Source organism: Sparus aurata, chromosome 13, assembly GCF_900880675.1.
Source record: "Sparus aurata chromosome 13, fSpaAur1.1, whole genome shotgun sequence".
Taxonomy (NCBI): domain Eukaryota; kingdom Metazoa; phylum Chordata; class Actinopteri; order Spariformes; family Sparidae; genus Sparus; species Sparus aurata.
This window is the reverse complement of record NC_044199.1, coordinates 24,116,646-24,142,935: the sequence shown is the minus strand read 5'-3', so window position 1 is coordinate 24,142,935 and position 26,290 is coordinate 24,116,646. Positions and strand designations below refer to the sequence as shown.

Below are 26,290 nucleotides of genomic sequence, written 5' to 3'. Positions count from 1 at the left end.
GGATTTGATACAAACACGTACTGGGTGGACTGAGTTAGTGAACACAAACTGACTGAGATGACTGACTTTCATCTCAGCTCCGTTCACCGGAGCAGCGTTTACCTGTGCCTCAGCAGCCATCTGACCAATCAGATTGACCGAGTCCATTGACAACAGACGAGCAGGCAGACAGAGAGACAGACAGCCAATAGGGCTGCACAAAAAATCGTTAAAAAATCGCGATCTCGATTCACACATACACGTGATCTCATATCTACACACAGCGATTCTGAAGCATTTTATATCTCGAGCTGAATCACAAACAATGCTCCTATTTTCCTCCCGGATTTTTTGAAGCGCCCCCAAACGCAGCACTGCCGCTGCCTCCGCCCTCAACCTGTGGTAAAGCGTCTTTACAACACGTGATTCAGTGGCGGAAGCCCGCCTGCAGTTAAGTGTATGGAAGGAGTGAGTGAGAAGCCGTTTTTAGACGGGGCAGCAAGCCGCGAATCTGCCCGTCCTTTTGGCGGCTAGGTCCGCGGTTTTAGACAGAGGGCAGCAAATTGGGGGTCTGTTTTGGTCCGCCGATTTCCGCCTCGCCTGCTAGATGAGCAACTGGACAGCCGCTGAGATCAGGAGATGCTAGCGTCTCCTGGATCTCTAGCTGTATGGTTGTGTTAGCTTGTTGTTGTAGCCACAATCTAGGAACGGTCGCTACTTTCAAATTAAAAGCCCCCCGCTAAGAACCCAGCTCTAAACTCCAATGGGGTGTAATGTAAAGCTCTTATTTTGAAGACAAATTCGTTGTCAACTGCTCACAGCCCAACGTCGGGCTTCACGTCACATCACATGTTTACCTTTACCTCTGAGGCGGCTTTTGGAAAAGGAAGAAAATTATGCCTCCGTTTTAGAAAGCCGATCACAGCAGCTATCACATATCACCTAGCTTAAGATACGGCCCCAATAAACACTGTACAACATGAGGTATAAAAGGATGCCCTCTCATCTCGGGAGGCTAATGTTTTTTTTTTTACTTGTGTAAAAATAATTTCTCATCCAATGATAGAACTTGAAATGAACAAAAAAACATTGCTTTGGCAGAGGCATAGTAGTATCTGCCATACTATCATGTTTTTTTTTTTGGTTTTGTTCAACTTCATCAATGCAATAAACATTTTGTGAAAAAAATCGTGCCAGAGAATCGTGATCTCAATTCTAAGCAAAAAAATCGGGTTTCACATTTTTTCCAGAATCGTGCAGCCCTAACAGCCAATATATATAAGTAATATCAGAAATATATAATACTTGTGGATTATTTGTAGAATAGACTGTATATAAAGAATAATATAAAATGGTGAATATAACATGTGTCTAGATAGAGATAAGAGCCAAAATAGAGTATTCATAATTCATTTAACAACAATAATCCGTTTTGTTTTGATCTAAGAAAATTATCCAACCTGTTCCTCACAAAAGTGATATGATCTAAATTGTGAGTTTTGTGATCTGTTGGTTGCACCCTTAATATTAAGTAACAGTGACAGTAATAATTAATAATGACATTTTCATTAATTTTTTTCACAGAGAGGGTCTGCTGGCCAATCGAGTGCTGCTGCCACTACAACTCATTCTACCACTGTAACGCAGACATTAAAGGACACATTTCAAAAACAGGCTGCCTCATCACAAAAAGCAAATGACCTATTTTGCACAGTTTTGATACATTCTTTTATAATTATTTAATGTTGATTTTGCAGTGTTTTGTTAAGGTTTTTGGATTTGGAAAATTTTAATATTTAATAAATATATTTGAATATAAATCTTGATGAAATTATTTCAATTTATCAATGTTTTTCAACATTTTGAAGACATTTTAAAAAATACCGTGGTATACTGATAACCGTGATAATTTTGGTCACTATTACCGCGGTGTGAAATTTTCATACTGTTACATACCTACGCTTCACATTGGTAAATCTGCATTACTGGCAGAGAGGAGAACAGCAGATAAACTTTCTACTTCCTAACATAGCAAAAGTAAACGAAAAACTTGAAATGAACTTCTTTGAATAAGTATCACAAGGCTCTGAAAACCTGCAAGAGCCGGAACACTCGCTACCTGACTCCAGTGGATGTCACTACTACACTCGGAAACCAATTACTTGGCATCATACAAATATGGACTGTATCTGTCATGAGCCTTCAGTAACTGAAATATACCTAAATTAATTTATATTGAATCGGATCAAATCGGAAATCAAATAATGACGGGACTTGGTGAATATGAATCAGCTCGATTTTTGAAATCGGTGGCAGTACCACGTTCAAGTACACTTTGTTAATTGGGGTTTACAAAATGAAATAAAAAAGAAAAGGAATTAGTCCAGTGTTGTTGGCACTGTGAAAGAACCAGGTTTGCATGCCAAGCCCCAAAACACAAAGCTATAAAGGTTGATATCAGATTTAGGCCATGACCCTGTCTGTTACTGCTAATCAATGTGTAACAAGCTTGCAGTGTTTGGAGTTACTTTCTGCTCTATCTGTGCTGTCCCTAGGCATGTGATGACCTCAGCAATTGGACTGTGCTGTTGGAGTCCTCTCTGGTGTGTGGTCCACGACTAGAGAATATTTCATTCATCATTGAAGCTACAGGACAAAGATTGGGCTGCCATTCTCCTCACACAGCGAATAAGAAAGTAGGCACCACACATTGGTCGATTTTTCTAATTTTAGCAAAACTGGCTTTTACCAGATATATTTTGGCTCGCTGACAACACTGAACCTAATTAATGGGCATTTAATTAGTCACACTCAGTGATGTAACCTAATGAAGAGAAAAGCACACATAAAAAGATAAACTAGTTTCTTTTCACATGGACAGGACTGATGTGGTGTTTCAACTACAGACTGTCGTCTTTTTTTTTTTTTTAAAGGTTTTTTAAAAACCTTTATTAAGCAGTAGACAGATAGGAAATATGGGAGAGAGAGGGGGATGTGACATTCAGCAAAGGACCTCCAGCCGGAATCGAACCGGGGTCGGCTGTGTTTATGGCATGCGATCTAACCACTCGACCACCTGCGCGCCTACAGACTGTCTTCTGAAGACGTGAACACACCTGCACTTAGTAGACAATAATTATTCTATTTAGCCAAAATACATTTTCAGAAAGATTTATCATGATAACTACCTTTACCCTTCAAATAAGACCTTTAACTCTCAATCATAAGACTGTGAACTGAGACTACACGTGTAACAGAAAAAGGAGGGGGAACTTGACTGTGTGTAATTTTATACATTAAAGAATAACACAACAGAGTTGGGTATTAACAGATACTGCTTCAAAATTGAAAAATTTCTGGGCTGCACCTGTTACATACACCCTTGCCAAGGTGAGTCTCACTGGAGCACAGCAAAAGAATACAGTCCAACAGTTTTTCCCTGCTGGTTTTAAGCCGTATCTAGATAGCAGACAGGATCATTGGTATATACATCAAATTAGTTTAATTTGTTTATTTGTCCCTTTTTTCATCAGCCCTGCATGTGGCCTGTGTGAGAGTGCATGTTCACTGTGCACTGTTCAATACACATTTAGTTTCTATGCCTGTGGAATGAGCTCCCTGAATACCTTAGGTCTGCCAAAACTCTCAGCTCATTTAAATCAGGGCTTAAAACATAGCTATTCACTTTGGTCAATGAGTTATCTAACTATTTATTTGCCTGCTTTTGTTTTAATTTTAATTCTGTTACTACTTGTTACCCATTCACTTTTTTCACATTTGGTTATGTTGCAGCCTAATGCTAAACTCGTTAAAGATATTTTTTCCCCTCATCAGTCTACGCCTATTACACAACAATGACAAAGCAGACAAAGGAAAAACTGCCCAGTCTGAGGTCCTGACACTCTGGATCAGGTTTTCATTAGGGATATCTCTGTACTTTGCTCCGTTCAGCCTTCTCTCAACTCTGACCGGTGGCCCAGTCCCTGCCTCTGAAAAACCCTCCAAAAGCATGATGCCAACACCACCATGCTTCATCATTGGTGGAGGCCTAAACAGTTCAATCCTTGTACATCAGACCAGGGAATCTTGTTTCTCAAAGTCTGAGTGTTCGTAAGGTGCTTTTTTGCATCTTTCACTTCGGGGAGGCTTCCCCAGCTCTGTACCTCGGCAGGAGGCAGTTCCTCAGACCCCATGGCTTGGCTTTTGCTGTAATATACATTGTCAGCTGTGAGACCTTATACAGAGATGTGTGTGCGCCTATCTAAATCCTGTCTAATCAATTGAGTTTACCACAGGTGGACATTCTGAAGATGATCAAGAGAAATGGGAGACACCTAAGCTAAATTTCAAGTGTCATAGCAAAGGGTCTGAATACTTCAGTGTCAGTGTGATATTTTAGTTTTTCTTTTTTACGACATTTGCTAAAATTTCTGAAATTCTGTTTCCGCTTTGTAATCATTGTTTATTGAGTATAGACTGATGAGGGGAAAAAAATATTTTAACTTAAGGCTCCAACACAACAAAATGTGAAAAAAATGAAGGTCTAAATGCACTTTATACAAACTTTATACAAGTACTTCACTAGGAGAATAAGCTCCTTTTTCATTTTTCATTTTTCATTTTTCATTCAATTGCCCAGAAGAATTAATTGAGTTAAAAATGTGCTGCTTTTGCTCTGCTACATCTTCTGCATCTGTCTGTATGCTCTTCTGTGTTCTGATTGGTTGCATGTCACATGACATGGTTCTCCCCAGAAATTTTTTGTATAGTGGTGCTGTTTTCAAATTTCACCGTCAGCGACGCCGAAATCCGGGGGTTGGTCAAATTCCATTTTTTCCATTTAAATTTTTGGGAATCTCTTATTATACTCCCAAAAACAGTGTGTTTTTAACGTAAATGACTAAAATGTACACAAATTAAATAGAAATTACCCTAAATGTACTGAGGTGACAAACACATTTCCTCAATACTTTACCGTACAGTACATTAAAGTGCATCAAAAATATTTTGACTTGTCTTCATACAGTAGTATATTTTGTGTTTTCATGGGTTTCATTTGGGTTTCATTGAAAAAAAATTGTTCTGAAAATTTAAGTTGTAAATAATTTTAAAAATTAGCAAAGATGACCAACAAAATGAGAAATTATACTCGTAAGGTTATGTCAACTTAGCATTCTAACCAACTAGCAGTGAAAACACTAACCCTCCCCCTGTCCTCTGAGCTCCCAGCCCAGGCAGAGTCAGCTAAGAGGGTTGTGGCTAACGGGGCTAGCTAGCTAACAGTAGCTACTGTTAGCAGCAGTTAACAGTCACTCTATTATCATATGCCGACAATATGAATCGGACAGATGGCTAACTCTCACGCATTACCCATTTAATTATGATTTCTCAGGTCTGCTTCTTTGCAAAACAACAGTTCACCTGACACATACAAGTCGTTCGGGAACTGCTCGGCTCTGTACTGAGGGGTTAATTAAGCAATATCACACGAGAGGGAGTGAGGTTGTGCTGTATAACAGCACTGGTGTGATTCTACGACCGAATCACACCAGTGCTGTTATACAGTACAACCTCACGACCACAGGTCTTCAGGTGAGATCGGGGGGTGGTGTGTTGTTCTGTCCTTCCCTGCCCTTCTTATCTCTTTGACGACTCCTTTGAAGACATTGTTAGCTGGTATAAACTCCGGGTCCTGCATTAAGTTCCATGAACGGCTCACCGGAGGTTCGTTAATGTAACGGTTTAATCGAGCCCGAAGTCCCAGGTAGCTGCTGATGCTGTACAGCTCTCCTTTAGTTGTTCGGATCGATCCTGCCTCAACACTGTGTTCAGCTCGCTCTGACTAACTGACTGAAAGTTGACCTGGATATTTTTCAGATTCAGCCAAGTCTGGAGGCAGTTCAGAGCCCAGGTTGTCTGCTTTACAGTGTTGGCTTCATTTTTGCTCTTCTCTAATTTGTCGAGGTCGGCTGATGTCATATCAACACACCTGGTTTGCGCTGATGTATCCTGGCCTCTCTCCTTCCCTTCGTCCTCCTCTGAGTCTGACCATTCGTAATTTAAATCAAATGTAATTCGTGGAAATATGTCCATCTTTGCGGTGCAAAGTTTGCCGCAATCAAACACAAGTTGGCAACTGATCTAACGTTTATTAACGGTAATTGGAACGCCTGCGCAGCGGAGTGATATGTCTGTAAAAAGTCCCAGTGCGGTTGTACTCTATATCAGCACTCATGGAATGCCTCTTGTCCAATCAAATTACGTGGTCGGAACTAACTGTTGTGTAATGTCAAGTTTCTCAGTTTTTTCGCCGACGAAGACAGAGCTGTGGGAAGCCGCTTCGCCACGCTTACATTGTTTTGACGGGGGAGTTCAGTCTGTGGAGGGGGCTTGTTGTGCCACCCAGTTTTGCTTCCTCCCATGCAGTTTTTACCCAGACATGCATCCTCTTCCACACGAAAACAGCATTTCAGTGAAATTATGTCAAATTCCGCAGATAGATTCCGTTTTAATCGGCCAATTCTGCGAATTCGTCCGCGATTCCGTGATTGCGGAAATCATAGGGCCCTATAGATTTGAGCAAAATCATCGGGATTTGAGCAAAATCATCAGGGAAAGTAGGAAATATACACCCTTAATTTGAAAATGAGTATAGCGGCGCTGAGCTAGCAGTATAGCAGCGCAGCGCCGTTATTCCACAGTCTGGGGAGAACCCTGCATGAGTTATAGCCAGTCAATGCTGAAGGCACGGTGTCACAAACATGCACAGACACAAGGCAGAGACAGGGGAGAAGCTCTGGTGAGCTGACAGAGCTGCATCAGGAGGATAAAGCAGCGGGTATTTCCAAAGTTAAAAGACATCACAATCCTTAACACTGAAGTTCCAAGAACACCCGTATGAGTAGATGTTTTTACATGTTACATTAATGTTAGCCAATTATAAAAAATATGCAAATGGTGACTGTCTTTGACCAAATTTAAAAATACCAAATGACATGGAGTGGGGCTTCGAAACACACCCAGATGGAACTGTTGACAGGAGCACTGGTTTGTGAATAACGAATCTTGTAACCATCAGAGAGCTACAGGCTTAAAATATCACCTCTTTTTAAAGTTTAGAATGTCCATTTATTCATTGATTCACTCATCTACTAAAATACATTTGTATTGAAATATTTTAATGCTTGGAATTAATTCGATTATTTTTGTTAATGGCTTGACAGCCCTGATTAGGAGCAGAGTTAAGTCATCTCTCTCTCTCTCTCGCTCTCTCTCGCTCTGTCTCTCGCTCTCTCTCACTCTGTCTCTCTCTCTCTCTCGCTCTTTCTCTCACTCTCACTCTCGCTCACTCTCTCTCTGAAGGTGCTGAAGTGGTCTGACTACTGTCTTCCTCTGGCCTGTAGCCCCAGTCAGCCATTCAGGGCAGTGGCTCAGGCCAGTGTAGATAACTTCAGTCAGCTTGGGGTGGCTTTTATTGAAGATCGGCTTCACCTGGACAATGGACTTCTGCCTTCAAAGATAGTCCGTAGGTTGCATAAACATTTCCTGTTTACCCTTTTTTATATTTGATTGTATTTTCATATTCATGGCCTGTCCTGTCTCCGAATACCACTTTGTATCACGAGAGGCAATAGTCTGATAACCCCCACATAGTTTCATCTGGGAGATGTAAAAGCAACCAGTTCACTACATAAAGTTAACAAAATAAACTACGTAAATGTCAAGAAAGGCAATATTTTTACACCTACTTTTCTTAAACTGAAAAAAATTCTACCTAACAATAACCTGCACTGTGCAGGTCATTGACATCTCCGCCCACCTCACACAGAGGCCGGCACATTGCCGCCTCGTTTTTAGATAGCAGGCGAGGCAGAAATAATTGTACCCTCCGAGGCGGAAAATCAGTGGACCAAAACAGACCCCTAATTTCCCTGCCTCTGTCTAAAACCACGGACTGAGCCGCCAAGAGGACGGGCAAATTGGCGGCTTGGTGCCCTGTCTAAAAACGTCTAGTGTCTGAATTCAAATTTCTCTCATTTACCGAACTAAGATGAGCTTAATTACCTTGTAAACTCATTGTAATACACACCTCATTCAAACTCACCAAAACAGTATTAGTTTGTCTTTCATCAATCAATCACCTGTGGTTTTGTTGGAATAAATCCTCATTTCACAGAGTAGAATGTAAAAATATTCCAGGAACTTGGCACATCCATTGAGAAATAGTGGACTAGAGTGATCAGCTCTATGCAATAGAGATGTATTGCACTGCGTGAGGCAAATGGTTGTCTTCATCAGAAACCCCACCTCAAATTCTTGGAAACCACATTGGAGACTGCTTATGGCAGTGAAATGAACTTTCAGTTCACAGGCGTTAGCTCTGGTGGCTCTGTGGCATTATGTTATATAATAAAACTGAGTGGTTCCCCAAGGCACACCTGTTCATCAATAATGCTCTTTATTCAGCGTCTCCATATGCCACACCTATCAGGTGTATAGATTATCATGGCAAAGAAGAAGTACTCGCAAACACAGATTTTAAGTCTAAGATTATCTACTTTAACTCTAAAAATAGGAGCAAAATCAAACATTTTGTTTCTGTATTTTCTATCACTGTATTGTCATGCCTTATTTTTTATTATCTATAGTTTAATAAGGCATTGTTGATAAACGTGTATACTTGTATTTAAAGTTTAAGAAAACAGATTGCATTGACATTTGGCACAATGTATTTTTGTGTATGCCCATAGCTGTCCTTCTCAAAGAATCCACTCTCAGTGAGCTGTTGAAGAAGCAGTGTCCACAAACACCAAAGACTGAGACGTCTGTATGTCTCTCTGGCACCGAGACTGAGGAGGGTGTCGCTGAACCTTTGCTTTGTAACCTGTCTGCTGACCACCAGCACCAACAGTATCGTAAAGGCAGCCTTTTCCTCACACCGGAAGCAAAGAGGAGATTAGAGGAGCGACGAGGGTCAGAGCCGCTCTGCAACACACAGGATCTTGGAGCTGTTTGTGGCGCTGAGGTCCATTCTTTGGGGAATCATCACCACATGGAGGGTCATGGACACCACCTCCATCTGTCCAGCTGCCATGAATGTTTGGAGCTGGAAAACAGCACCATCCTCTCTGTCAGATATGCCTCAGCTGAAAACATTCCTGATCTTCCTGATGATAACTCCGTAGGACTGGATAGTGGGGATGAGACTCTGAATGAAGTTGAACATGATGACAAAGGGTTTTTGGGTCAAAGCGGCACATTTGGGTATAATAGCAAACCGCCAAATGTTTTGGTTTACACGGGTGGATGCCAAGAGCGTTTTCAGGCAGTTCGTCAGCTTTTATCAGAGTGCATAAACATGGAGGACAACATTATTTATCCCCTTTTACCACAGCAGACCTTGACCGATCCTTGGCTGGACAATACCAGGCTCCTTGTTCTGGCAGAGGAGGAAACCCTGAGCCCCCAGCTTCAGACCCGCTTTCTCACCTACCTAAGCCAGGGTGGCAGAGTACTAGGGTTAGCCTCTACTCTGTGCCCTGCAGGCCTTTGTTTGGAAGTCAGGGAGAGGCGATGTGGGCAGGTCAGCAGGCTGAGCTTTACCAGGGAGGACAGCACAGAGCTGGAACTGAACTTGTTGGCAAGTGGGAAGGTCTACATCAGGGATACTCAAGGAGGAGGGGAAGTGGAACTCTGGGGGGAGCTGAAAGGTGATGTCCCTCATCAGAGGGATATGGTAATAGTCAGAGTAACCCATGGACGGGATGGTGGAGAAGCTGTCCTTTGTCAGGTAAAGTCATGTGACATTATTCCAACTGATAATTGTAGTTGTTCAATGTTCAGTAGTTGTTGAAGTTCTTCTCAGCATCTAATGAATGCAGTGGAAGCAGCATCCTCTCTAATTGACCACATTATATTTATCAGAAGTCGTTTGTTATCTGTGTAGTGGCGATTGCGTATAAATCTCAACTGATTGCGATCCATTCGGGAGGATAATTTCCTTTAATCAGTTGGCAAGGATCTTTTAATAGACACAGCTGTCTCAATGAGTCAGATAGCAAATCATATTTTTCCCAGGATGAGAGGGTTGTGCAGCCCCACAGATTAGATTTACTCTTTTGTGATTTGACAAATCGGCCATTATTTTATGTGTGGCGTCTATCGCCTACTATATGATCATTTACATCCACTGGGTGTGGCTAGCTAGCTGTCTGTAATTCTTAAATGAATCATTTGCCCTTTTTAGATAGAAAAGGCGGCACATTTGCTCCAAGGTAAGGACGGCACAACCAAACAGCTACAGAGACCAAGGAGACGCTAGCATCTCCTGGATCTCAGCGGCTGTCCAGTTGCTCATCTTAATGTCCGCGGATGAAGTGATGGACTGACTGCTGTGATCAGCTGTTTCCTGGTTTTAAAACTCCCCGGCTGTGGGTTGCACTACAGTGCAGGTCATTGACACCTCCGCCCACCTCACGCAGAGGCCGGCACATTGCCGCCTTGTTTTTAGATAGCAGGCGAGGCGGAAATAAGTGTACCCTCCGAGGCGGAGAGACTCAGCTTTGAACTTTGAATGGTCAGTGACAGACCAATTTCTTTGGTGCTCTCTCCTTATCCTTCCTGATTAATTCCTTTGTAGTTTTGTGTTCTGATAGTGTCCAAGTCACTTAATACTCAGAACATGGTGACACATTTCAAGGCTATTGTTGTGCATACGCAAGCGTTTTAAATGAGGCCACTTGTCTCCCGCCGGGGCTCTCCTGCCCCTGAGCTCATTTGCCTGTATTCTCCTGGGCTCAACAGCTGCTAAGAGTTCCAAAGAAATAGCACACAAAACATCTCTATACAGCAGGGATGTGAGGTCCTGCTAAAATCCCAGCTCAGTTAGCACCAGCAGCTGTGTAACCAGTTACCTCACCCTTTCTCATCAGACTCTGCCATTGGATCCATGCTTTGGGAGGGATAAACAAAAACAACAAGTCTAACAATCGTGAAGCAGTTCACTGTATAGCGTCAAGTCTAAAGTTCAGAAGACATTTGGATTGTAAAAGAAAGAATACTCTGAACTCCTTCGACTTTACGAGCGGTTATGTATTTATATATCGGTCCCAGTGGCTGATGCATGCTGGTAGTTGAGCAGTAAGTGTGTCCTCAGACTGGGGGCGGCAGCTCCACTTTAGCAGTTTGAGTGAAGAGCCTCAGTGGTGGTAATGCAGGTCCAGCGACCCTCCGGTCACAAGCCTACTTCTCTCACCTTTTGGCCACCACTGTGTCATCGTCTCTTGAATCGCATAACCTTATTAAATCGTCCTCTCCTCCTATTTGTGCAGCCCTCTCTTAAATACATAATGCAATGAGGAGAGGTCATACGCTGCAAACACTTGCACAAGGGACACCTAAATGACGAGTCAAGACAGGCGGACAAAGTCTTATTTTGGTTTGGTTAATGTCAGTGGGTTTGCACATATGAGTGAAGACTGACTGGTGTAACACTTGATCTGTTTTGAGTTTTGTTAATGTTGTGACCTGCTTGGAGCAGCATCACAGGCACTCCCATAGCATTTCTGCATAGACCAATAAATGGATTAAGTTTTAGGTATGAACTCAGAACAAGTTTGAATAAGCTGTAATGGTTAGATTTTAATAAGTTGGATGCCATACACAGGTTGGGAGTCAGTGCTGTGAGTACTTTGCCTCCTTTCGAATATGTTGTGAGGATATGGAGACATTGCAAGTACAAATCAGTGAACTGTATGTTAATATTTGCAATAGAACAAATGCTTACTCCTGCTGGCACTGTTCCTTTTACTAAGTCAATTTTTTAAAAACTTGGAGAACATAGAGATGTCTAACATCTGCAGGTCCATCTGGAAATTGCTCCTGACTGCCAGAATTTGACATCAGAAAATTTTGATGAACTGAAGATTTGTAACGCACTGCGTTATGAAGTCTTGACAGAGATCCTCACCTCTCTTGGCCTCAACTGTGAGCTAAACCAGTCTCCAGCCCCGAGTTCAGTCCACCTGCTGGCCACCTCCCAGGTAAGATCCACAGCACTCACTTGTCAGCACTTCAGTGAAATAAGCAAGATGCTAGTCAAGTCCTGTCAGCTAGTGTGATCTTTGCATTAGTCACATCTTAAATGTGTTTGTCTCTCCTAGATTCTATTTGTTACACCTATTCATCAACACCATAGTCATCATACCAAAAGAGTTTGTCCACATTAGAAACTGCATAACAGTAACAAGGCCTTTCTGTGCTGAGTTTGCACGTTCTCAAACATTTTGTTTATTTCGGTTTCCCCATCGTCAAAACATGCACACTAGGTTGCTGCCCTTTATCAAGGTACCTGCTCAGGTCTGGAGTTGATCTGACCCTGCAACACAAATAAATCACCTGTGATGTATCATATTTTTTGTACCTAAGGAATAACGAATACATGTTTTCTAAAGCAGGAAAAAGTTGGATATTGTACAATGTTTATTAACAGTACCTGAGTTTAAATAAAAATAAATGCCTCCAAGTATAAATATCAGAACACTGATAACTTATGGAGGACTAAACCTGACTTAAGTATAAATAAATAAATAAATAAATAAATAAATGCATAAATAAATGTATAAATAAATGCATAAAAAAAATAATAAAATAAATGAATGAATAAATAAATGCATGAATAAATATATAAATAAATACAGGAATAAATAAATAAATAAATGCATAAATAAATAAATGTATAAATAAATAAATGAACACATTAATAAATAAATGAATAAATAAATGCTGAAATAAATGTATAAATAAATAAAAGAATAAATAAAATAATAAATAAATTAATAAATACTTTATATTTATTTCTACATTTCTGTTCACCTGCATTTATTTATTTCTGTATTTCTGTGTCCATATGTTAATGAGGTAGGAGGTCCTAACCTCAGTCAAGAGATGGGGTCTACTGCTTCTGCCTTACTAGCGGCGCTGGTTCCTGTACAGGAATGTTGCTGGCTACCAGCAAGCCTGCTCAGCTAACCGTTAGCTGCAGTTGTTGACATTTGTTATTCATGTAGCTCTGGTTTAGTAATGAATTTGTCTGGCGTTCATTTTAACTTGCGAGGGTTCCAGGTGTGCTGTTGGTGTGGTTTGAGAATCCCGTCTGGAGAGGGGTCCTCGGCCATAACCGCTAACCAGGAAAAACATTCTGCTCATCGATTCAAGTCATGTATATGTGGGCTGCGACCAGCAAACCACTGTTAGACAAGCGCTACAGAGCACAAATGGTCCCAAAGTACATGTTGTCGGTTTCATATCTTTGTCTTGAATGTCTGTACTCTCAAACAACTCGTGGGTGGAACAGTATGAGGCATTTGTTCACGCCGAGCGGCTCGACAGCAGCATGGAGACCGCTGTTGGCTGTTAGCTGTTAGCTGTTAGTAGTTAGCGGTTAGCTGTTGGCTGCTCGCTGTAGCCTTGAGAGCGCTGCGTCCAGGTTAACTTGTGACACCTGTTACCATCGAGAGTGAGATACATGTCTGGGCTTTCCTATGAACCATGGTCAACGGTTGCTACAGGTGTTTGTATCACAGGTTGATCTGGACGTCTCACGATCTTCCACATCTGACTGACCTCACGCTGAGTTCGGGCTGGATGTCAACGTACTCTGCAGACTGTTTGACGAGCAGGCTGTATGACAGTGTACAGTTTTCACACTGACTTGGCTTCAGCTTAATAACGATGTATGCGGCTCGGAACGATGGCTTTAAGTAACCATTTGAACGCAGTGCGGAATAAAAGAAATACCCGATGGTAACTGGTGTCACAAGTTAACCTGGACGCTGCGCTACAGTGAGCAGCTAACGGCTAACTGCTAACATACCAGCTAACAGCCGTCTCCACGCTGCTCTCGAGCCGCTCAGCGTGAACAAATGCCTCAGACTGTTCCACCCATGAGTTATTTGAGAGTACAGACATTCACGACAAAGATATGAGACCGACAACATGCACTTTTGGACGATTTGTGCTCTGTAGCGCTCGTCTAACAGTGGTTTGCGGGTCGCATCTCTATGTGGAATAGTAGTGTTCAAGCCACGTCAAAACGAATACACATATACATGACTTGGAGCGATGAGCAGAATGTTTTTCCTGGTTAACGGACATGGCCGAGGACCCCTCTCCAGACGGGATTCTCAAACCACACCACCAGCACATCTGGGACCCTCGCAAGTTAAAATGAACGCCAGTTAACCTGTCACACCGGTCGAGGCCATCAAGTTAACTGGAGCTGGTTTACAACGTTACAGGCTTAGGATCAGGAATCGTTTGCTTTTGTCTGGCTCTCCGATTTGACCAATCATGCTCTTGAATGAGGTTAAGGACCTCCTACCTCCTCATTAACATATGGACACAGAAATACAGATATAAATAAATGTAGGTGAACAGAAATGTAGAAATAAATATAAAGCATTTATTCTTTTATTTATACTTTTATTTAATTATTTATACATTTATTTCAGCATTTATTTATTTATGCATTTATTTATTTATGTATTCCGGTATTTATTAGAGGTGGGTGCAATTCATCGATGTGCCGGTGCATCGCGATGCGTCACGTGACGATTTGGCATCAATTAATTAACGTCAATGCTTTGCCGCAAGACCGGAAAAAAAAACACGTAACTGGAACCTTAGAGCGCGCGCCGCCCGGACTGTTTAGTGAGTGAGACCACAACAAACGGAGCTTTAATGTTAGTTTCGGTTAGTGGTGGGCACCATGGAGCCGCGCTACAAACTCCCTCACCGATGAGTGTGAGTGCCACTCTGCTGTACTGTGTTTTTGTTGTGTTCACCTCACTGTACTGAAGCTCCAGACTGACTAAGTTCACATGGATTAAAGTTCCCCGTCGCTACGACGGATTTCTGTCATTCAAACTTCACAGAGATCAATGTAGATCGGAGGAGAACAACTGTTGGCTGATCTTTATTGACAGATTGTCACACTAGTGTTGTGTCGGTCGCGAACGTGTCGTTCAAACGAACAAATCTTTTGAGTGAACGAAGTGAACGGAATCACTTCATGAACTGATTCGTTCCTTTCTCAGTTCAGTTGAGCACAGCCACGAGCATGCCGGCCGGGAGTGGGACTGCCGCGATTCACACCTGTGAGGACATGATTCACGTTCGCGCTGTGATTCATTCATGATTCGCGAACCTACAGTGCACAGAGAACTGTCGCTGAGGACGTGATTCTCGTTCACATACTGTGCTGAAAGTGGCGCTGTGTCACTCACTCAGGGCAGAGGAGTTGATTCACGTTCAGTAACCGTACTGCTAAAACTAGCGCTGTGTTGCTAACATCCATGTAGCTTCATGTTAATTGATTTTACTGTGCTCAGAGGACACTTTCACCGTGTAATAATTTTAGTGCATGTATACCACTCAAAGCAGCGCTGCGTCTCCCACGAATGATTGTGTACTATAGTCCGTGAACGCACCGTCCCTCAGTAAGTGAACGTGAACCTCAGGGCTGATTAATGAACTGAATGACGGATCGTTGGGCTGCTTATCAGTTCAGGGAGTTGGAGAGCACTGGACGATTCGGTGAACGAATCTTTTGAAAGAATCATTTTACTGAACGAATTCTAGAGATTCAGTACAGTAAAAAGAACTGCCGTTCCCATCACTATGTCACACTCTACAGCCAATAGTATCATTAACAGTGTGTGTGCGCCTGACCAATGACAGTGTAGTGACCCACACAGGGCGGGATCTAAACACGGAGTGGCGCTAAAGTTTAGCTGCTTAGCTAGCAAGGACTCGTCGCGCTGCTATGTTACCAATTAGTTTTTGAGTTTAGTCAACACGTGAGAACTCGTCTGACACGGAGAGTCTCCTGGGGTGATTCTCATGAAGCTTTAGTAAACATATCCTGGTTATATTTTGCTAACAAAACACTTTATTATTATTAGTTATGATATTTCCTATAAAGTGGGTGAAGTGCACTGTAGGGAAAAATGTTTTTTAATATAATCTTTACAATTTTTTAACAAAATATCCCGGTGTATTCTCATTACCGAAATGTGTCCAGATCCATTATTGTATTGTTCTTTTTAATTTCCTGAAAAATCAGTTTGGTTAAAATGGAACAAAATTGCACAATTTTGTTTAAAAATGTCTATATTTATGATCAGTATAGGTATTTATGGTGTGTAACAACAAATATATATTTATTTTATTGAAAATGATCGTGTCCACACAAAAAGTTCCTCATTACCGCAATGCTTTTCATCTGCCTATAAAAAGTGCACTGTTCCTTTAAATTGACAAGCAGTCCCATGATGCATCACTTGAGACAGAAGGTTCAAAATGGACACAAGGTTAGTTGCTCTCTCATCTCTCACATTATGAAATTTTTGTAAATGTCTTCAAATTTGACTCTTGTTACACTGTCAGTAATCATTACCGATATGGGTTGTTAATCGATACTTCAAAAAGTTTATTGAATTATTTTTGTCTGAACGTAAAGATAATGTAAGACGTCAGCGTGTACCAAAGGTAGCGGTTGTGTAGCATGTTAGCCTTTTATGCCATGTGCTAACTTAGCTAAGAGTGCCTCATTACCGTTACTCATGTTTCTCATTACCGCATACTTTAAAGGCTCATATCGGTAATGAGAAGTTATGTTGCGGTAATGAGATGCTCTTACCCAAGTTAGAGAATAACATTAGATGCTAGCATGCTACATTACTTTAGACCTTAACATTCATAAATGGACAGTTAACAGTTATCTTAATTCATATTTTATTGACTTGTGCAATTATAATGTAATTACTCATATTGTAAATACTTATCTATGTGAATAGCTAGCACACTCCACGGCCTTTTTAATGACATGTTGAATGGTTTTTGTGACTGTTGCCAAGACTGACAGATGACCAGCGCAAGAAGGCTGCAGCCAAAGCTAGGGTTAAAAAGCACAGGGAGAAATTATATGGGAATCCTGAACTTCTGGAAGAATACAGAAGAAAGGAAAGAGAGAGGTATATGTTAGCTCCAGGAAGGGGAAGCCTCGAAAGTGGATGTGTGTGTGTGTGTGTGCCAGGGACGTCGTCTAGGGATGAGCGAGTACAGTATCATTGATATCTGTTCAACCAAGTAAATCTAAAGAGCCATACCTGTACCCAGAAGGGGCAGGGCTCAACCCAAAAGTGGGTGGTGCTTAAACAGGAAGTTGTTCATTTAAGCCTGAAATTGATATGTGATGATCAGAAGCTGCTATATTTGTTATTAGAAAACTTTTCACAGAAATTTAGAATTTAGATCAATGTTTTTGATCACAAGCGAGAGAAACAGAAATTTACAGAACAGTTTTTATAAACTTGAATGAACAAACATAATTAAACAGTAAACAGCTATTCTCACAAAAATCAACACATTATAGTGGGAAGATACTCTATGAAAAATACATTATCTGTATCGGATACTCATTTCAGCCGAGTACTCGCTCAAACCTAATGTTATCACACCGATTATATTTCTGTTATATATCCACATGTTTAGTTACTGTTACTGTTTTGTTGATATTGTACAATGCTTGTAAAAATGACATTTTGATCATTTGACTTGTGGTACACATTACAGGGTTCGTACGGGTGCTTGAAATCCTTGAAAGTACTTGAATTTCAATGTTGTGTTTTCAAGGTCTGAAAAGTGCTTGGATTTTAGTTTAAGTGCTTGAAAGTGCTTGTCATTATAACTTTGTGTCTTTCACAAAATTGGGATCAGACTGGATAATTAATTTCTGAAGTTTTTGCTTGAAACATAATTTTAGATGTTTACAGCATAATACAGTGTACATAATTGTGATAAAAAGTGAAGAAAAAATAATGAGTTTATATATTCCTGTAGGTACGTATTTTACCCCAGCAATAAGATGCTGGACAATCTTAAAAATGACCCTTAAAAGTGCTTGAAAAGTGCTTGAATTTGACCTTGAAAAATGTGTACGAACCCTGACATTATGATAATTATTATTGACCCCCTGAGTCATTGATAATTCTTTTTTTGTAGATATCGAAAGCGCAAGTCTGAGGGCAAACTAAAATCTTCCAGTGACCTAGATGCAAAAGCATTAAAAAGACAACAAAAAAAATGGAGACAAAATTCTGCAAAATATTACAGAAAACAAAAGACCTTGAGAGATGTTCTAGATCTCACCCCACCCTCAATCACTGATGAGACAGATGTTGAGCCTGGACCATCAAGAAAGGTCTTGCGTCCGATGACAGAAAATGGTGAAAATCAGTCTGCTCTTAAAGCTCCCTCACCAGTAGTCACTCTAAGAACATCAACACCAAAACCAAACAGGTCTGCTGCATCCAGGCTTAGAGCCAAACTCAAAGAAAAAAACAAATCACTGCAAACGAAAGACAGAGAAATAGACAGGCTAAGAAAGCAAGTAAAACGAATGAAAATGAGAAAGGAAGAAACAAAAACAAGGAATAAGCTGACAAAAGATGTCCGTTCATCCGTCAAGAGGAGGCAACTAATGGGAAGTGCAATCAGAACCTTCTTTCATCGTGATGATGTATCCACGATTGTGAATGGGAAAGCAGGAGAGATCAGGAGAGGTGGGCAGGTGTTCCGGAGAAGGTTTCTCTGTGACACTATAGAAAACCTTCACAAACGTTTCCTGATGGAGGACCCAAGCAAGAAGATTTCTCGTGCTCAGTTTTATAAATGCCGCCCTTTCTGGATCTCTAGTCCAACTCTATTGGACAGGGAAACATGTGCATGTAAAATTCACGAGAATTTTGAGAGTAAAATAAAGAAGTTACACCAACTGGTTATTTTAAATGGGTCATCTTGTTTGGAGGTAGTTGACTCCGTGGTGTGTGAGAGAGGGAACATGGAATGTATGTACAGGCAATGCAAAGATTGCCAAAGCAAGTCATTCTCCCCAATGTTGGATCCAAATACAAGAGACAACATAGTCCAGTGGAAGGAGTGGGTGAGCAGGTCCACACCCATCAGTAAAAAAGGACAAAATGGATCCACTGTTGAGATAGAGGTCAAAACAACAAGCCTTGAAAAATGCTCTGCCTCCATTGAGAAGCTTGTGAGTCTCACAGAAGAATCACTTCCTCGTTTCTGCAAACACACATACAACATTAAACATCAATTTCAGTACATCCAGAGCTTGAAGTCAAACCTGCAGGAGGATGAAGCTGTGGTTCATGTAGACTACAGTGAAAATTACAACTGTAAATGGAACAGGGAGATCCAAGAGGCCCACTTTGGAGGATCACACAAACAAGTGACACTCCACACAGGGGTACTCTATCTGAGTGAAGGAAGACTAGAGTCCTTTGCATCTGTGTCAGACTGCCTCAGGCATGATGCTACCGCAACATAGGCACACCTGGATCCAGTTTTAGAGTACCTCCGAAGTCACTACCCCGCTATCACCAAAGTCCACTTCCTGTCTGACTGGCCTACCTCACAGTACAGAAACAAAACTGCCTTCTACATGACTTCAACTGTGCCATTCCTCAAAGGTTTCAGTTACATTACATGGAACTTCACTGAGGCCTCACATGGAAAAGGAGCACCTGATGGTGTTAGAGGTGCTCTGAAGAACCTTGCTGATCGGATTGTGGCACGTGGGACTGATATACCAGACATGAGAGCACTCATCACAAATCTGAAACAGCATTCTGGTGTAAGAAGGTCACAGAAGAGGAGATTCTCAAAAGCTCTGAACTGGTTCCTCCCTCACTCAAACCTGTGCCTGGCACAATGAGTGTGCACCAGGTAAATTCTCACTACACTGAACGATTATCAGAATTTGTTGTTTTTTTGTTTGTTTTTTCAGTGTTTTTTTTTCTTCTGTTCAAAGCTCATTGTCAAGGAAGCAGGCTGCATCAGGGTCAGAGACGTCTCCTGCTTCTGCAAAAATTGGTGTGACTGCTTCTCTCCAAGAGAATTTAGAATTTCCTGTTTGCCTGACAATGGAGCAGAAAAGGAGGAAGAAGACACAGATGGAAGCTTGGAAGATTGAAGTTGGGACATGGGTTCTGTTGAACTATGATGGAGACCTTTTTCCAGGCATTGTTACACAGTGTAGGAGACACTACTTTGATAAAAAGGGATAATTAATTACCGGCAATTAATTAATTACTGGTAATCAACAATACCTTTAGACGGGGCACCACCTCCGATGATTCTCTATGCGACTAGCTCGGAGGAAACTAGCCAGAATATTAACTGTCCAAGTTTGGCTTGAACACAAAGATCAGTCTTGAATTGATCTGTTGAATTTCAATTTGCTCCTATTCTGAAGTCATGAATTCTTTTCACGATACCATCGATTTCCCACTTCAAATTAAAAAGAGCACAGACAACGACATACGGTTAAATATATTTATTTACTAAATAAAGACAGAATAAAGGATGTGAAGTAATGATTCAAATGGGTGACAACATTAACAGAAATGGTGGAATTATGAAATAAAATGAGGACAAGATGAATTTTAAACGATGGTGGGTTTTAGTGTATAAGTAACCGATAATTTACCAATACAGAATTAATGCTTATCCTATCGAGGCGATATGGCGAGGGCTTTGAATTTGTGATATAGGTCTATATATATATATATATTCGAAGCTTACACAAACACCAACTCTGATCTCATTCGAGTGTGACTCTTGTCGTGTGGGATGTTAGCCTACTTGGTGGAAGAAGAACGGGGTCCCGGACTCTGGACGGCCTGGAGTAGCTTCGTCTCTGTGCAGGGAGGCGGCGGCGGTTTCAGAGCCGCTGGAGAGCGATGCCGTCCCGGTTCACCTGAGGACAGCTCCTGGCCCAGCAGTGTTCTTGCTTGTGTGCGCTGGAGGCGGTCGGAGACGATCGGATGCTCTTTCTCCTCTAGGCTGTGGATGTCTTCACGGCTTCTTGAGCAGTCAACTGCGCCGACTTTATAATAATCACGACTTCTGGTCAGAGTCTCTTTCTTGAGCTGGTTATTGCGGAGCTCCGAACATATATCGATTAGGTTCTTGTATAAAAATAACGGGGAAAGAAACGCCGGCCGAACGATCTGTCTTAGTTACTAAATACAAGAACAAAAATAGCTTCTTCTAGCTTACTGAGTTGCAATACTTGATGGTATAAAGAAATAAAAAAAAAAAAGGATTAATCTCGTTCTTGCTTCGGTTTCAAAATGGAGTTATTTTCAAAATAACTACGCGTTGTTTGGGTTAGGCTCTTAAAGCAGCTCAGATGTCCGGAGAAAAGTCCGGAGTCGCAAACAAAGCAAAGTACGGAGATTAGGTTTGAAAAAAATATATAAGTTTACACGCGTGGCAGAAAAGATTAAGCAGGTACGGGTTACGAAAAAAGGAGAAGAGAAGAGAGCGAGCAACGTGAAGTCTGCTCTTTTAACACTTACGCTGAAGGCAGAATTGAGGGCGGACTGGCACGTCACTTCCTCCGGTGACGTCACAGCTCATGTTACAGCTCATATTGCGAACTTATTACTTAATAAAATATATCAACGGTTTAACGTTTTAAGATCACGATCGACTTATTCACCTAAATCCACCATGGTCTTTACATCAACCTTTGTTATATGAAAACATGAAAAGGACATGACAGGAATTGCCTAATAAAGTAAAAGGGAAGTCATTGGTTATAGCAAGTCACACACACACAAGTACATACGTTTTTAATAGCACTGATGGCTTAAAACATTTCGAAAAGGGTTAGCTTAATTTTTGGTACAAGTATATATGTTGGAGGTAGGTGATCATATTTATAAGCACAAATATAAAGTTCGTCTGTTCCAGAAACTCTCCTCTTAACTATACACGGACTTACCACTAGGTGGAGCTGTGGCTCCATCACACTTTCAAAGATTAAATCTGAAATCACTAACTATAGTTTCCTTGAACTCAGAAAACAGGGGGAAAAAGTATGTTTGGGTTCTCATCAAGCTGATTAAGAATATGTTGTCCTGTAAAGAATGAAATTACATTTTAGCACATTTTAGCAGTAAGACAGAAATCAAGGTTCTTCCTTTCTCCTGCTAGGAATGTAGAGGTGCTTTGGCTTGTTGAGTGTCATAATTCACACGTGTGGCACTTTGATGGCTCATGCCAGATGTGGGGCTATCTGTTGATGACAGGCCTGGTGTAACAGATTGGGACCTTGTTTTTCCAAGTGACCACTGCGCACTGAATTATAAACAATCCGTCCAGATGAACAAAGACCAGATGTTAGAGGAGACCTTTCTGAGTCTCGGATGTCCAGAGTTTTGTTAACACAGAGCCTATATAAGTCAGTGAAGTGGAGAACTTAAGGTGACAAATGGTCGTCTTCCACCTTTCCGTGATAACCCTTTGGGTCTGGTGGACCCCCCCTGTGAACTCAGGAGATCGTTTCTTCTCGCTGGCAATTTTTATTGCCCAGCCCATGTTGTCTTTCAGCATCAGAGTGTGAATGGAGAGAGGGGGAGGGAGAGAGTCAGGCCATTAGGGTGTCAGAGAAGGTGGATCAGAGGGAGATCTGTGTGGACATGAAGATCGCATCTCTGTGATATAAAGATGAGACAAAGGACATGTTCCTACAACAGGTATGCAAGTTAAATTAAAAAGCTCACATACAAGATATAAAATTTACTTTTTGACCCACCTGCCAATGGCAGGTAGGGTGAGGAATTTTACCGGCCTAAATATGTCATTAAAAAAAGCAAATCCAGTGCTTTATAGCTAGGCAGCCACCTTAACAATACACACCTCCGACCTAAACTAAGCATGTATGGTTAGCCTAGTTGAGTGCCTCCTACAGACGTGGCAGCTCATGGTGTTGGCATTGCTATTGTATAACAGTCAGTATCTCCTCACTCACAGATTGTTAAACTTTACGACTACTTTTCCTTTCGATTATCTTTTCCCCCACATGATGTTACTCACACCCGCACACACACGCACACAGACACACACACAGTAGCCTCACCAAGCTAAATGAACAGAAACAAATTAAAATCTTTGAAATGCTTTGCTTTACATATAGATCGTTGCTGAGCAGTACGAGGTGGACACGATGTACAGGGCAGGACCAAACCGGTTCTACCCTAAGATACCAGGGGACAAAGTCTGGTTCTTCCCAGAGGACATTAAGCAAGTCATCCCAGAGCCAATGCCTGCAACCACTTCTGCTCGTCATTTTTGTGTCTTGCCTGAAATTTGGGCAAAGTATTCAAAAGCATGAATTATATGAAATGGCATTTCAATCAGTTTTAACTTTTTATTGTTCACTTGTTAATCAGTTATGTCATGTCCCGATGACCTTTTGAAATGAAATCATTCCATCATCAATCATTACCGCAACATAAAATCTCATCCTCCGCAACAGATTTTTCATTACCGTTACGGATAAAAATTAGTTGATATTTTTTATATTTTTATTATTCAGAGAAATCACTTTGTTCATTTATCATATGTTCCTTAACTGTGTTACACATGTGTTTTCTTTTTACAATTTCTTGTTAACAAAGAAAGTATTTGAAAAATTTGGCTCTAAAATACCTATAGTATATTGGTAATGAGATTAACTTGTTTTTAAATGTGATTAAAAATATATAAAACAATACTATTGATGCACTGTGCTGTTCATTTACTGTGCTCATTTGTGTAAATGTGAAAAAATTGGGTAAAAATATTATTTTAATTAATGGTCTGCTTCCTCCACTCAGCATATCGGTAATGAGAATTATCCTGGATCTTGCTGGTATGAAATTGGAATAAAATTGAATAAAATTGTTTTCCTGTGTAACTTCTATCAAAACATAAAAGTTCACATTCTACTTCAGCCAGTAGAATAAAAAAAATCTGCCAAATTAGGTTGTTTATATTTTTATGTAACTGTGACACTGTTCGTGAGAATCACCCCCTGTTGTGTGCTACATGTGTGAAATAACAACTATAGTCTGGACTTTGTCTGGAGTGTATCTGTGTAAACGGCTTCATTCAGCGTCTCTCCCTCCCCCTCTGGCACCCCAACTTTATAATAATCAATAAGAAGTTTTTGGTTAGTTTGATTGTACAAAATCATGAATGTAGCCTGATTGTAGCTCAATGCTGAAATCTTGTATTATAACATATAGTACAAATGTAAAGCCTCAGAGCTTCTATGATTATTAACAGTATGTTAGTGATGACAGAAAGGTGATAACTCGCCATCAGACTGACAAGGCTGCAAAAGTTGCTGTTTGTATGATGTATTTTTCTGTTAAACGATAAGAGGCTCAGGCACAGGCTGAAAAGTTCTGTAGATGGTTGATTATTTGAAAGAGTAAAACTTGAGAGAAGCTTGGGGAAAAAAAAGGCCCAGTTTGATTTCATAGATTGAAAATTACATTGAAAAGACAGAAAACAATTTAAGTGTGAATAGAACAGCTGTTCAGATCATCCTCCTGTAAACCAATGTTGGTCAAATATTTAAACTTGATGTCTGCATTAGAGAACATGGTGTGTGGTGAGGCGTTAAATCTTATCTTATTTTTTTAGCACGTGTCAAGTAACGTGCCATGTAACATGTTTCACAAATTACAAATTGGGACTCTGACTTGGCTACAGCTTGAAAAAACATTTCAGTCAAAAGATTTTTTTTTGCTTTAGGGTTAAGTTCAGTTGAATTATGCACTTTCGTTCAGAAGAATGCAATTTGTTCCCTTGGAATATGGCAGCTTTTTTGTTAAGTTATCCTATCCATATTCCAGACTGAATAAGTTTCCATTTTCCATTAAATGAATTTGATGGAAGTACATATCTTGTTTACTTGAATTAATGAACTCATTAAATCCAGGGCTTGACTGTTTTCAATGTTTTCTACCAATAGAGGGGGCTCTCTTGTAAGTGGAGCTTTCCCTGGTCAAAGTTAAGTAGGTCAAAGTGCAAATGTTGACATAGTCATAAAATAATATATTTTGTGTCTTTGAAAAATACAAGTCAAATGTTAAAAAAAACCTTGTTATTTACTTAATGAGTGTAGTTTTAGATGAACTGAGTTAATTTATAAGCTATTTATTTACAAATGTAGCCACAGATGAAGACAAAATCAATCTTGTATGGAAAAAAGCATTAAAAATCGCAATAATCGTGGCACCAATAATCGAATTGACAATAGTTAGAATCGAATAATCAAAGCTCCCATAATCGAAATCGAATCGAATTGTGTGGTACCCTTGTTGAAACACCCCTAGTATTTATTTATACATGTATTTATTTATTTATTTATTTATGCATTAATTTATTTATTCCTGTATTTATTTATATATTTATTCATGCATTTATTTATTCATTCATTTATTCATTCATTTATTTATGCATTTATTTATGCATTTATTTATTTATTTATTCTTAAGTCAGGTTTAGTCCTCCATAATAACTTGTTTGTTAAATTGTTAAGTATAATCAGCACAGTCAGTGTAGTGTGGGTAGGGGCCCTTGTGTATTTTGTTGCTTATAACTTTTGAGCGCTCCGATGTAATGGATTGCTGTTTTGGCAGACTCTCATTAGTACATTTTGGCATTGTCACGACCCAAAGTAGCCTGAGTCGACTAGTTTTAATACGTTTTTGATTTGGAAAACCCACCCTCTGTCTTGGTGCATGCTTACTGTAAATACAAAAAATAATACTTATTTTCTGAGTGAAAGATTCAGGGTGCAGGCGATGGTGGGGGTGTGATATTATATAAATTCTTGGGACAACAAAACTCTATGAGCAGATATCAAAAGGTCTGCTACAATATGATATATAATTAATATATTTAATATATAATATATTAATATAATTCGATTGAATTCTGGGGCTTCTGGCAATAGACAAGTTTTCTGATTCAGTGTATCATTATGAAGTAACTGTTGATTGCACAGTGTAATGAATAACAATAATAATAATAATAATAATAATAATAATAATGAAACCATCAAAATTTACGCTGGTTCCCTATAAACTTTGCTAACACTATACAATTTTGTTGGCCACTGGGTACCACCAGAAAAAGGAAGGTTAACTGACTGATCCATTTCTATTATAGACTAAATGATTGAATAGTCACACTTTTTTTTTTTAAGTTGTTGTTATTTGCAACTCAGGAAAATGGAAACAATCCAGTTGTCTTGCAATATTCCCTCCAACAATATTACCTATTGGAAACCCTAGGGGGCAAAAGTTGTCTGTTGACTAATTTTTTCATGCAAAATATTTCCACACTGCTGATTAATTACAGAGAGCGGAGTAAATATCCTTGTTTC

General features: G+C 40.3%; 2 protein-coding genes across 5 annotated transcripts in view; both read left to right on the top strand.

The window, feature by feature from the left end:
* The window catches only part of hlcs (holocarboxylase synthetase (biotin-(proprionyl-CoA-carboxylase (ATP-hydrolysing)) ligase)), a 78,572-nt gene that overhangs the window by 20,680 nt on the left and 31,602 nt on the right, over positions 1-26,290 (top strand). The window contains exons 2-5 of one of the 3 annotated variants that reach the window (XM_030438499.1): positions 2,535-2,675; positions 7,342-7,504; positions 8,730-9,769; positions 11,841-12,020. In XM_030438499.1, the coding sequence (XP_030294359.1) occupies positions 2,535-2,675; positions 7,342-7,504; positions 8,730-9,769; positions 11,841-12,020 (1,524 nt within the window). The remainder of the gene's footprint in view (positions 1-2,534; positions 2,676-7,341; positions 7,505-8,729; positions 9,770-11,840; positions 12,021-26,290) is intronic. The other 2 variants (XM_030438502.1, XM_030438501.1) reach the window with 2 other exon arrangements.
* LOC115594433 (uncharacterized) lies at positions 15,772-21,364 on the top strand. 2 transcript variants are annotated; one of them, XR_003986475.1, is made up of 3 exons: positions 16,356-17,012; positions 18,043-19,785; positions 19,871-21,364. XR_003986475.1 is itself a non-coding variant. In XM_030438528.1 (2 exons), the coding sequence occupies exons 1-2, from the start codon at positions 16,339-16,341 to the stop codon at positions 19,385-19,387; spliced, it is 1,356 nt and encodes a 451-aa protein (XP_030294388.1). In that variant the 5' UTR covers positions 15,772-16,338; the 3' UTR covers positions 19,388-21,364. The 2 variants fall into 2 exon arrangements, 1 of the variants encoding a protein (XP_030294388.1); XM_030438528.1 differs by lacking the exon at positions 16,356-17,012 and adding an exon at positions 15,772-16,349 and having other exon boundaries at positions 18,043-21,364.